Raw genomic sequence first — 13,802 nt, forward strand, 5'->3', positions numbered from 1 at the left:
CAGTTTCAACGTAAGAAATTGGATTAGGAAAAGAACTTGATAGCATTGCATGTTCTGGCAAGATGGGGCTCCCTAAGGCAACATATCCGATGTAATGGTGCCAATTTATAATACCAAGGCAAACACTTTACAGCTTATTCCAATTACTTCATGTATTTTTAAAGGAAAAAAATCCTTAGGGGGCTTGATGACAATGGGGCTTATGGATACTGCCTTTAAAATAAACAGTAACAAGAAGCCCATTTTAGTCATTGAAATGAGTTGATGATAGGTAGGTAGCTGTTTTGTTTTATGTTAGCTGACATTTTACTTCATTTAAATGCAATGTAAACCTTTTATCTGTAATTTCAGACTGGTTTTAGATTTAGATTCAGGAGTCTGATTTGGTGTAAATGGATTGTTTGGAATGAAAGACACATGTGCAGTTACCTAAAACAGAACTGAACTATAAGAAAGTGACTTTTGCTGACTAAATCTGAATGGAGTTTTTTCTCTCCAGATCTCTGATAATAGAACAGTTATCATCACCAACATTATGGCAATCAAATGAGCAAAGACTTACTAGAACTTTGAACACACTGAAAACTTTCAAGAAAATAGTGAGCACATATTAAGGATTAACTACATGCCATGTAACCCTTATGGCCACTCCATGAGATAGGTATTACTGTTTTTATTCCTGTTTCATAGAAATGGAAACAGGTTCTGCTAGCAGGAGGCAGGTCTAGATTCAAACTTACAATTAACACCAGAACCCCAATTGTTGGCCACTACTAGGCACTGCCTCAATTAATCTGTAGCCACTTATTTGTAACCGTGCCAACATTTCAACTAAGAATTAGTCTTTGCTGAGATTTTCCCCCAGAACTTGCCCACTTAGGGTCCCTCGGTGCTATCTTTCTGATAAGATGCAAATAAAAGCAGCAGCTCATGCTTCTAATCTTGAGTTTGCCTCTCATTTAAGTAACTACTAACCGAGACTTAGAGCAGATGCAACACAATGCATCTTATCCCAGAAGGCCTGATGCATTCATTTTGTTTGATGATTACGTCTGAGGTATGGAGAGAGGAAGGACACAAGATAATAAAGTCTGAGAGGGATAGATACAGGGGTTGTCATTCAGTTCACCGCACTGACACACTCCATATACAACATTATATTTGCCCATAATGTTTTAATTATGCTGAGAGATTTGAGAGGAAAAAAGATGGAAAGTCATGCTTAGAATGAATATCTAATTACTCCATATTTATTCAAAGGCTACTTTGAGTTCAGCTATACAAAACTATTCTTTTTTTTTTTTGGAGAGGTTATTGTTATAGGGTGTGTGCACTTGTTAGAAAGACAGAGACAAAGAGACAGAAAGCAAGAAATCACCCCCCAGGGGGGATGGCTATGCCGCAACTCCCTCTCTTCATTCTCCTCTTGGGATCCTGGGCGTGCACGCACACGCGCCCGGCGTGAGTTTAAGCCACTGGGTCTGGGACTCAGACTGCTGTTGACTACATGGAGAGTCCAGAGTAATGACATAGCCATTACGCCAACTGCTAGTCCCAATATAAAACTATTTTAAAATTATGTTTCTCTAAAGAGACAAGTCATATGAATGGATAATTAAAATGACACCCAAAGAAGCCAGCAGCCACTGGACATTAGTGCTTGGGTCTTGTAGAACTCATCTGTTCCACTGGATGAGAGTCTGGGCTTTTTTTCAGAGGAAGAAAAGGAGCTTGCAGATTTCCAAGTTTTGAATACACTCAATTTTCTAAGAAAATCAGAGATTAGGGTTTCACATGATATGAAATTCTTGTATTTTAGTAGAGACTCAGTATGCAACAGAATTAGTGATCGTTTCCCCTTATCTGCCAAACAAGGAGATGTGGAAAGCTTTACAGACATTTGTTCCTTAGTTATCTTTGTGGTGGAATGGAGTTTCATGACAGGCGTAGAGGATAGAAAAACAAACCAAACTGAAATTTAAGATTCTGCACTCAGATACTTCAGCGCAAGCTGCCAAAAATATATAAATTTCGGGCCAGTCAGTGGTGTGGTAGTTAATAGGCAGCTAGATTCCATATGGATGACTGTGCAGTTCAAGCCCTGGACCCAGAGGCTTGAAAAACATATTGGGCATGTGTGTGTGCATTCCCAAGGTCCTGAAAAGAGGGAGAAATGGAAGAGAACAGACTGTGGGTGACTGTCCTCCACAGCAGGTGCTTTGGTAATCCACCCATGCCAGCACACTTGTCCTCTAGCAAATTAAAGAAAAACAAAGAAAATACGGAAACATGTATTCTACAGTCTGTAGAAGTAGATAAATCTATTTCACAAATAATAATAATTAAAATATGATGCTACCTAAAGCAGTATCTGTTTTTATTTTTATTATTATTATTTTTTTTTACAGAGAAAGATTTTTGCTGTAGGGTGTGTGTGCTTGCAGGAGAGACAGAGAGAAAGAGAGAAATCACCCCTCCCAGGGGGAATGGTCATGCTGCAATCCCTTCTCTTCCATTCTCTCAGGATCTGACTAAATCTGAATGGAGTTTTTTCTCTCCAGATCTCTGATAATAGAACAGTTATCATCACCAACATTATGGCAATCAAATGAGCAAAGACTTACTAGAACTTTGAACACACTGAAAACTTTCAAGAAAATAGTGAGCACATATTAAGGATTAACTACATGCCATGTAACCCTTATGGCCACTCCATGAGATAGGTATTACTGTTTTTATTCCTGTTTCATAGAAATGGAAACAGGTTCTGCTAGCAGGAGGCAGGTCTAGATTCAAACTTACAATTAACACCAGAACCCCAATTGTTGGCCACTACTAGGCACTGCCTCAATTAATCTGTAGCCACTTATTTGTAACCGTGCCAACATTTCAACTAAGAATTAGTCTTTGCTGAGATTTTCCCCCAGAACTTGCCCACTTAGGGTCCCTCGGTGCTATCTTTCTGATAAGATGCAAATAAAAGCAGCAGCTCATGCTTCTAATCTTGAGTTTGCCTCTCATTTAAGTAACTACTAACCGAGACTTAGAGCAGATGCAACACAATGCATCTTATCCCAGAAGGCCTGATGCATTCATTTTGTTTGATGATTACGTCTGAGGTATGGAGAGAGGAAGGACACAAGATAATAAAGTCTGAGAGGGATAGATACAGGGGTTGTCATTCAGTTCACCGCACTGACACACTCCATATACAACATTATATTTGCCCATAATGTTTTAATTATGCTGAGAGATTTGAGAGGAAAAAAGATGGAAAGTCATGCTTAGAATGAATATCTAATTACTCCATATTTATTCAAAGGCTACTTTGAGTTCAGCTATACAAAACTATTCTTTTTTTTTTTTGGAGAGGTTATTGTTATAGGGTGTGTGCACTTGTTAGAAAGACAGAGACAAAGAGACAGAAAGCAAGAAATCACCCCCCAGGGGGGATGGCTATGCCGCAACTCCCTCTCTTCATTCTCCTCTTGGGATCCTGGGCGTGCACGCACACGCGCCCGGCGTGAGTTTAAGCCACTGGGTCTGGGACTCAGACTGCTGTTGACTACATGGAGAGTCCAGAGTAATGACATAGCCATTACGCCAACTGCTAGTCCCAATATAAAACTATTTTAAAATTATGTTTCTCTAAAGAGACAAGTCATATGAATGGATAATTAAAATGACACCCAAAGAAGCCAGCAGCCACTGGACATTAGTGCTTGGGTCTTGTAGAACTCATCTGTTCCACTGGATGAGAGTCTGGGCTTTTTTTCAGAGGAAGAAAAGGAGCTTGCAGATTTCCAAGTTTTGAATACACTCAATTTTCTAAGAAAATCAGAGATTAGGGTTTCACATGATATGAAATTCTTGTATTTTAGTAGAGACTCAGTATGCAACAGAATTAGTGATCGTTTCCCCTTATCTGCCAAACAAGGAGATGTGGAAAGCTTTACAGACATTTGTTCCTTAGTTATCTTTGTGGTGGAATGGAGTTTCATGACAGGCGTAGAGGATAGAAAAACAAACCAAACTGAAATTTAAGATTCTGCACTCAGATACTTCAGCGCAAGCTGCCAAAAATATATAAATTTCGGGCCAGTCAGTGGTGTGGTAGTTAATAGGCAGCTAGATTCCATATGGATGACTGTGCAGTTCAAGCCCTGGACCCAGAGGCTTGAAAAACATATTGGGCATGTGTGTGTGCATTCCCAAGGTCCTGAAAAGAGGGAGAAATGGAAGAGAACAGACTGTGGGTGACTGTCCTCCACAGCAGGTGCTTTGGTAATCCACCCATGCCAGCACACTTGTCCTCTAGCAAATTAAAGAAAAACAAAGAAAATACGGAAACATGTATTCTACAGTCTGTAGAAGTAGATAAATCTATTTCACAAATAATAATAATTAAAATATGATGCTACCTAAAGCAGTATCTGTTTTTATTTTTATTATTATTATTTTTTTTTACAGAGAAAGATTTTTGCTGTAGGGTGTGTGTGCTTGCAGGAGAGACAGAGAGAAAGAGAGAAATCACCCCTCCCAGGGGGAATGGTCATGCTGCAATCCCTTCTCTTCCATTCTCTCAGGATCTCGGGAACACATGTACACCCACCAGCATGAGTTTTAAGCTGCTGGGTCTGGGACTTGAACCATGCTTGACTATGTGGAAGTCCACTGATTTAACCATTATGCCATCTGCTGGTCCCACTACAGCAGTATCTTATACTTCAGAATATTCTGTGATTTGAAATGAATTTGACATTTTCCTTATTAATGATAATTAAAATATTCAATGAGGGATGAGGGATTTCTAAATAAACTCATATAATAGACCATTTTATCTGACTTTTAATATCTAAAATTATTTTCATTAAGTGAATAGAAATATAATATCTACAGGGATAAATGTATAGACTATGAGTAAAAATAATCCAAGGTCAACAATTCAGAAGAGAGAATCGGTTTTTATTACTCTGTAATAAAGCACCTTTATGGTATTCTTCTATCTAAAAATAAAACTTTTTAATATCTGAAGTCATAGAATGCCTCTTACACTTCAGGAAAAACAGTATTGCTCAACAGCTACAAGAAAAAGTCTAAAAAATTAAACTTTTATTTTGAAGAATTTAGCATAAAAATTGGATCTTGGCCGATTTACGAAAGAATCCATTGTCTCATCTGCTTACTGGGTACCTGACTCTCTGAACCTGTGGAAGGTAGCTAAACACCGCATCTTAGAAACTGAGACAATGAATGAAAAGTAACGAACTGGCAATGTGGCTTCAAAAACAATCAAGGTTATACTTTCATGTCAATACCTACATCAATAATGATTACAGTACTAGAAGCCTAGAGTGTCCAGTATCAAGAATCAAGCCTAAAAAGAAATTTCTTTGAAAGGAAAGATATTAAAAGGGCTATGAAATTTTTTTGTTTAGTACTGAAATGGATTCATGCTCAGCTGTGCATAATCTCTACCTGGATTCATGAGAAAACAACTTGACATTCTTATAATTTTCTTATTTTTAAGAATTACTTAATTTTATTTATTTATTTATTATTTTATGTTTTTAAATTTGCACATGCACTCACTTGAGAGAGAGAGAGAAAGATGGGAAGAGTGAGAAAGCAAGCTGCCAGGGTTGAGATTTGAACTGTAGTCAGCCATGTGGGAGTCAACCACCAGGCCACCTGTGGTTCCATTTTTATAATTTTCTATTCAATTATTTTTTGTGAGACAATACCTTCAATATACTACATTAGGTTGTTTTGTTGATTACAGTCCAAAGTGTTATTTTATTTGTCCTTTAATGCCATCAGAGGGCAAAGGGTTAAGAAGAGTCTCTAGAAGCCTGGTGAAGAGGAGGGTATTAAAGATGGAGATAAGAATACTAGGGAAGCTGAACTGAACTTTTGGCCATTCTCAAGAACAAAATGTCAAGATGTCTTTCTAGATTCTACCTTCAGTTGAAAGTACTCAATCCTTCATGTGAGACTGGGGGAGGAGGCAGAGGGAAAAAGATTTTGAAGGTCATGTTTCTGACAACATAGCTGGTTTAACGTGGCTTTTACAGTAACATGAAACTAGCCAATAAACAAATTTCACAGATGAAATCAGACAATGACTTGTAATGTTTACCTATACAATGAGCAAAAATGAAAAGGAGGGACATGGTTCAGTAAGGGTAAGGAGATATCAGGAATATAAATTGTTCGGCAGTTCCTATAAGGCAATGGTCAAGTGCTGCCCAGAAGAAGACTGTTCCCAAGTTTGGATCCCTGTCACAGTGCTTTGAAAAATACACTGAGTATCATGCATTCCCAGGATCCTCAAGGGATGGAGAATTGGAGGAAAATGGAATGTGGCAAGATCTGGTCAACTGAGAAGGTGCTGGTTGTCTCTCTTCTCTCTCTTTCTCATGTACGCGTATAGTGTTTGCCATTAGAAAGACAGTAAGCTTTTTAGCATACAGCTTAGAAAGATCTAACACTTTGTAAAAATACAGCTAATAAAGATCTAACACTTTGTAAAATATACATACAATTTAATCCAACAGTATTTCAGGGAAGTGGCTCTACAGACATGCTTAATGAAGTGCACAAAAAGCTCTTGCCACGGTTTTATGCTGCAGCCTCATTGATGATTAAAAAAATGGATGTAACTAAATTATGTATCAACAGGACATTGCTAAACTAAATTGTGTATATCCATATAACCTAAAACTGTTAAAAGAAGATATATAAAGGCATTGGCATAACGCATACATATAAGATGTTTAATGGGCAAAACACACAATGCAGACTCCTGTGTACACTGCAATCCTACTATATGGGGATAAATAGATATCAAATTCTAATAGTTATTATCCTGAGAGTGGGAGATTTCAGAGGAGTCAAGCTTCACACCAACACTTTCTATTTTACTTAACTTTTACCTTTAATGTTTTATATTTTTATGTTTATATTTTGTGAAACATAAAACAAAGGTATCTTAAAATTTAAGACTTAATACTTACATTCCCAATATCTGCAAATAAACACTGGCAAAATAAAATAAAACAAAACAAAAGCATTCTGTGGTTTTAGGGAAAAAAATCATTATGAAGAGTACTAAGAGTAAACAGTTTTGAGTTCTGTGTTTTAGTTACAAGGGGCTAGAAATCTGTGATGTGAGAAGATTCTGGAATATCTGACTAACATTCACAAGAGAGTCAATAGTGTCACTGAAACCATTCATAACTGAGTGCAAATCATTACATTTAGTTCTCATTTGAAATGGGTCCAACTCATTATATTGTACATTGGTTAATATTCAGAAATGTGTATGTAGCGAACTGTAGCACATCTGCTTTTTAGTATGATTTTCAATCTCTGTAGCACATTTATTTACCCAGAATTTGAAGTTTTAGATCTATGTTTTACAACTAGGTTAAAAACAGAAACAGAATTGGAAGAACCTACCTATTTACTGCACTATAAGAATCTGTAATGTATTACCAACCCAGGATCTGTCTGGACTTCGGGAAATTTCAGTGTTACAACAAACCATTTTGTTCTGAAATGTTATTTCTGCCAGAAAGCCTTGGGAGCGACTAAATGACTGTTGACCATCCATCTCTGTATCATGACTTTTATGACAAAGCACATGTCTTTAATATTCTGGATTTAGCACACAAATTTAAATTCGGCCCTTGAGCATTTTTGCTTATTAAAAAATAATAAAAAGTGCATGTTAAAAGTCCTATGTGTTGGGCAAATGAAGATATTCTATGAGAGCACATAAAATAGCTTTATCTACAGCTAATCTTAATAAGTACAAAAATGATTTTTCTCTTGGTTAAAGAATAGTTATAATGTGCCCCAAAAGTAATAGCTCTTGCTATGCAGACTTTTCTCTTCTGGTAAAAAACAAAAGTGCAATAGACCTGCTATCAAAACATAATGAAAGTGATCATATCAGTTGCTGGGTACTTCCTAGCAGAATTTGCTACTCCTATTCAAAGAAATATTTCAGCAATTTCAGAGAATGACTTACCCTCCCTTAATATAGTCAAGGAATGAAACTTCTGTTTCTACTAAGAAAGAGAGTAAGGTTACCTGAAAAAAAACAAAAAAAAACCAGAATTATCTGCTAGTATTAATTATAACCCCAAATGAACTTTTCCTAACTATTAAAGAGAAAATTGTAGTTCCTAGCAGTCTGAAAATCATTAAAGACATTATTCTTTATTAAAATATATTAGTACTGATTGTTCTTACATTTAAAATTAGGGACACACACTCAAAATGAACTAACTCCTTCCTATGACCAGTTTACTTCCTTTGAAGAACAGCGTGAAAATTACTACAAGGACGTGGTGTTTCTTCCCATTGTAGATAAAAGAGAAGATGAAAGGAAGTTGGAAAATAGTTAAAACTGAAAACTAAACTCAATAAGCTCAGATATATAAGAAGAAATGTTGCAATAGACCTGCTATCAAAACATAATGAAAGTGATCATATCAGTTGCTGGGTACTTCCTAGCAGAATTTGCTACTCCTATTCAAAGAAATATTTCAGCAATTTCAGAGAATGACTTACCCTCCCTTAATATAGTCAAGGAATGAAACTTCTGTTTCTACTAAGAAAGAGAGTAAGGTTACCTGAAAAAAAACAAAAAAAAACCAGAATTATCTGCTAGTATTAATTATAACCCCAAATGAACTTTTCCTAACTATTAAAGAGAAAATTGTAGTTCCTAGCAGTCTGAAAATCATTAAAGACATTATTCTTTATTAAAATATATTAGTACTGATTGTTCTTACATTTAAAATTAGGGACACACACTCAAAATGAACTAACTCCTTCCTATGACCAGTTTACTTCCTTTGAAGAACAGCGTGAAAATTACTACAAGGACGTGGTGTTTCTTCCCATTGTAGATAAAAGAGAAGATGAAAGGAAGTTGGAAAATAGTTAAAACTGAAAACTAAACTCAATAAGCTCAGATATATAAGAAGAAATGTGTGTGTCATGGTTCTGTAACCAGGGTGTCTAATATTTTTAGTGTCTTGTTTTATAGAAACCTTTAAAACAAAACTTGGAGAAGGTTTAGATTTTGCCATTCCCAAAGAAAGTTTATTTTTTATTTTTTCTCCAGATAGGATATAGTTTTTCATGATGTTCAGACGCATTCCTCTCCACACCCTCCTGAACTGATTTCATACACTGTTTCCGTAGAGTTGTACATTTAATACATTATAAACAAGAACTTTCACACCCCATAAAATGAGTTGTAATAGGAAAATGTACCCTATCAGGAGTATAATATTTCTTACTGCCTCCTAAACTTTTTCAGATCTGTCTAGTTCTTTGTACTTTGATTCCACAGAATGAAGAATTCCTAACAAGACGTCAGCTTTCCGTGGTCAATAGTCCCAAGGACAGCTTGTAGGAAGCAGAGTCACCGGACTCTCATTGGACATTCTCCATTTCGATTGTTCTCCCAGGAAGTTAATGTTTTCTATTAAATTCCTTCAATTAAAATCTTAAGTGAAACAATGGTCAGTTTTCTAATTGTTCTAGCCTAATTTATAATAATACAATTTATAATGACATAATACTTATGACCAACATAAAAACTGACTTACTGTTCCAGAATTAACATATTTTTTCTTTTTTCCTTTCTTTTTGGGATTCACCACCTTAAAACAGATAAAAATGTAAATCAATTAGGTTTTACACTGAAAACAATTTTAAATGTCTAGTTCCACCAGCTGCCTTCATTGCTCATGCATGTGTCCACTTACATATACCTTCAGTATGACTCCTGGGCAGTTATTTGACCCAACTTCCCTGTAAAAGTTAATAGTGATCACCTTTGAAAAAACTCTTTTGTCAGTAATATGCTTCTTGATCACTTTATGCATTGATTATCCTTAATCTTCTGTAATTTCTTAATAAGACAGAGACCCTTAATATCCAATGTCTAAATAATGACTGATTTCTACATAAATTATAGGCTGCTAATGAAAAATATATTTAAGTGTCAGAAGTTTTTACAATTATATTAAATACATTAACTTAGCAAATCACCTAATATGTGAAAATTTAAGGATTAATTGACCTTTTACAACGATAGTAATTTCCACCAGGTATCCATGCTGCATAATAATTGGTGAAGGTCTGGCTCATGGCCCTAAGACAGGACTTTCAACTATTTGTTCTATGAGGAAATATTATTGCAACTTTCATGTCATACAAGACACTGAGGGGTATAGGGAATGTAAAAATGAGCAAGACCTGTCAATCTAATAGAATAAGTAAAATACCCAAGTCCCCTAAAAGACCCTTCGAATCATTTCAATCTAAAATACAGACAAAGTATTTGACAGAGAAAGATGAAATAATTTATGAATAAGTATTATTTGAACTAGAATTTCTGAATTTAAACTAGGGTTACAATTTTTAAAAGACAAATATAAATTCAAGAAAAGGGAACAAGTAATTGCCAGGCTGGTTGGTGCAGCAAGCACACACAGAGATTAAGAGTGAATGGGAAAAGGAAAGCTGAGGTCACCTTAAGCAGATATTTAACACTAGCCTACGGAGCTTGGGCATTATTCAATTGTTTTTTTTTTTAATAGAATGACATAATCTGTCTAGGAGAGAGTTTTATGGGGAGAAACTGGAGGCAACAGTTTAAATCAATGAGAGAATAAAGCATTATATAAGGCAAGTACCATTGAAAATGGCTCACAAGAAAAGTTGAGAAAATAAAATGAACTGAATCTGGCAGGTATAGGTTGTCAATCTAATAGAATAAGTAAAATACCCAAGTCCCCTAAAAGACCCTTCGAATCATTTCAATCTAAAATACAGACAAAGTATTTGACAGAGAAAGATGAAATAATTTATGAATAAGTATTATTTGAACTAGAATTTCTGAATTTAAACTAGGGTTACAATTTTTAAAAGACAAATATAAATTCAAGAAAAGGGAACAAGTAATTGCCAGGCTGGTTGGTGCAGCAAGCACACACAGAGATTAAGAGTGAATGGGAAAAGGAAAGCTGAGGTCACCTTAAGCAGATATTTAACACTAGCCTACGGAGCTTGGGCATTATTCAATTGTTTTTTTTTAATAGAATGACATAATCTGTCTACAGGAGAGAGTTTTATGGGGAGAAACTGGAGGCAACAGTTTAAATCAATGAGAGAATAAAGCATTATATAAGGCAAGTACCATTGAAAATGGCTCACAAGAAAAGTTGAGAAAATAAAATGAACTGAATCTGGCAGGTATAGGTTGAAAACATAAAGGAGAAATCTATTTTTCTATTTGTTCATTCAATGTATTAAATTTATTATTTATTTCAGAAAACTCTGACTGAGCACATTCTATAGGGAAATAAGTAATGGCAGGATACTGAGAACCTAGTTCTATGGCCAGACCATTAAATATGGAGACATTTGTTTGAGGAAGAAGGTTGAGAAAAGAATTCCTCAATTCCTTACATTTATTTGAGGAACACAGTATTAAACAATATAAAGGAAATAAAGGAATACAATGAATTCAATGAACATTTTTATTAGAAATGTTTTATTTCATCATTTGCTATCTAAAATCACCCATCTAGCATTAGGTCTTTTTTTTAGAAAAGAAAGTTTTGTTCTGAATTTTAGGAATAAATTTTCAGTGGAATTTCAAGCGTATTTTTAAGTTCATATTATTCTTTCTGGCTTCTAGCACATCATAATTTACTGTTGTCACATATAATTTATACTTGATTATGTGAATTTATGATTACATAAAAGATGTGTTATTAAATCACATAGAACAGTTTCAACCACCAATAAAACATGTGATATAAGAGTAATAATAATAATGAAATTACATACAATAGCATTTAGAATTTACAGAAGCATTTAGAATAAATGAGTACAGATTTCTGAATATGTGGTCCTCCATAAAGGCAGGGAAGATATTTGAAAAAAAAAAGAAAAAAATATCAAATTTCTTCATGAATCTGGAAGTTAATCAAAGGCTTACAACAATCTTGAAGATCATATATTCAAGAAAAGCAGTGACTTTCACTGTGATATTTTAATTTGCCCTATACTAATCCTATTTTCCCCAGCTCTATAGTAGCACTAAAAGTGAGAAGCCTTGCAACCACAGTAGCTGTGAAGACCAGCAGTCTAAAAGCTGCTGCAGCTCAAATATTAACAGTGTTGAAATATCCATCAGTTTACCTCATATCTGGTGATTAAATGACAGAGTGTTTAAGATAGAAATACTAATATGTTGGCTATAATAACTTGGATTTCTTGGGAACCAGCAGATGGCATAATGGTTACATGCTGGTCTCCCACATAGTCTACCGTGGTTTGAGTCCTAGACCAGGTGGCTTTTAACTCACACTGGATGCATGTGTGTGCGTGTCCAAAAATACCAAGAGGAGAATGGAGGAGAAGGGATTGTGATGTGGCCATTCCCCTCCCCCTGGGGGGTGCCTTCCCGCTTTCTGTCTCTCTCTGTCTCCCTGGCAAGCGCACATGCCCTATAGCAAAAATCTCTCTAAAAAATAGAAATAAATAAAAATGACTTGGATTTCTTTAATATCTGCAGAACGCTTGTCAGTCCCTTCCATTTCCATCTGCATAAGAGTGACAGTTCTCAGATATACTATGCAAACCACAGCATATTTTATACATATTCACACAACTGAAATGCCTATTTCCTTTTTTGTAGGAGGCAGTTGGGAAAAGACTGGTAGGAAGACAAAACATAAAAGCTGAATACTATGGAAATATAACTGTATATACATACTGAATTTTTTAAAAAAATAAAAAAGTGTCATTGGTAAGAATTTTAAGTCTCTTGAAACAAATTTAAAAGGCCATGTGACTTGAAGAGGTAATAATATCATTTAGCCTAAAAAGCAAATTGTTAAATAAATTTAGAGAATATTATATATATATATGTGTGTGTGTGTGTGTGTGTGTGTGTGTGTATTTAGTTAACCTTTGGCAATTATCCTTTGAAAGTCTATACTTCTTTTTTCTTTTTTGGGGGAGAGTTTTTTTTTTTTTTTTTTTTTTTTTCTATAGGGGCAGTACACCCCCCAGAAAAAAAAGAGAGAGACAGAGACAGAGAAAGTGAGAAATCACCCCCAGGGAGGATAGCCATGCCACAATTGCATCTCTTCCATTCTCTCCTTGGGACCTTGGGCACACATGCACATGCTCCTGGCGTGAGTTTAAGCCACTGAGTCCAGGACTTGAACCATGGTCAACTACATGGGAGTCCAGTGACATAGCCATTATGCCAACTGCTGGTCCCGCAAGTCTATACTTTTAAAGCATAAATTTACTTGTTCCATAAGAAAATGATGGTGAAATAAAATGTGTCTTACCTCATATACATTGAACTGTGATTGCCCTCTAGAAAGTTCCCTATAGCTTGTTGTAAATTCTCCAATGAAATCATGACTAAAATGAAAGGAAACAAGTACATAATATTAATATACATACATTTGTCTTTTATATTTAAAATTTTTAGAATAGTATAGCTTAATCATTATGGAAACAAATTTTGATATTATGAACATAAATTAATAACATATTTTAAGATAGTTATACACATTTGCAATGTTCTATAATCTAGAATTTGCACAATCAACAATTTTATGTTTTATTAATACTCAAATATCCCACCAATATTAATATTTCAAAAAGGTATATTTGTTTTAATACCCATATTTCAAAAAAATTATATCACCTTTATTTTCTAAATTATTATTTAGATGAAAGTTGGAAAA

The 13,802-nt window shown here is 35.1% G+C and overlaps 1 protein-coding gene across 2 annotated transcripts in view; it reads right to left on the reverse strand.

The window, feature by feature from the left end:
• CPNE8 (copine 8) overlaps nt 1–13,802 on the reverse strand; it is a 203,416-nt gene that overhangs the window by 59,654 nt on the left and 129,960 nt on the right. The window contains exons 11-13 of one of the 2 annotated variants that reach the window (XM_006168092.3): nt 13,398–13,473; nt 9,630–9,683; nt 8,581–8,642 (exon numbers count right to left, since the gene is read on the reverse strand). In XM_006168092.3, coding sequence (XP_006168154.1) covers nt 8,581–8,642; nt 9,630–9,683; nt 13,398–13,473 — 192 coding nt within the window. Of the gene's footprint in view, nt 1–8,035; nt 8,098–8,580; nt 8,643–9,629; nt 9,684–13,397; nt 13,474–13,802 lie in introns of both variants that reach the window. The other variant, XM_027768098.1, reaches the window with a different exon arrangement.

The sequence above is a fragment of the Tupaia chinensis genome, unplaced genomic scaffold (assembly GCF_000334495.1).
Source record: "Tupaia chinensis unplaced genomic scaffold, TupChi_1.0 Scaffold145519_1, whole genome shotgun sequence".
In the NCBI taxonomy this organism is placed as follows: domain Eukaryota; kingdom Metazoa; phylum Chordata; class Mammalia; order Scandentia; family Tupaiidae; genus Tupaia; species Tupaia belangeri.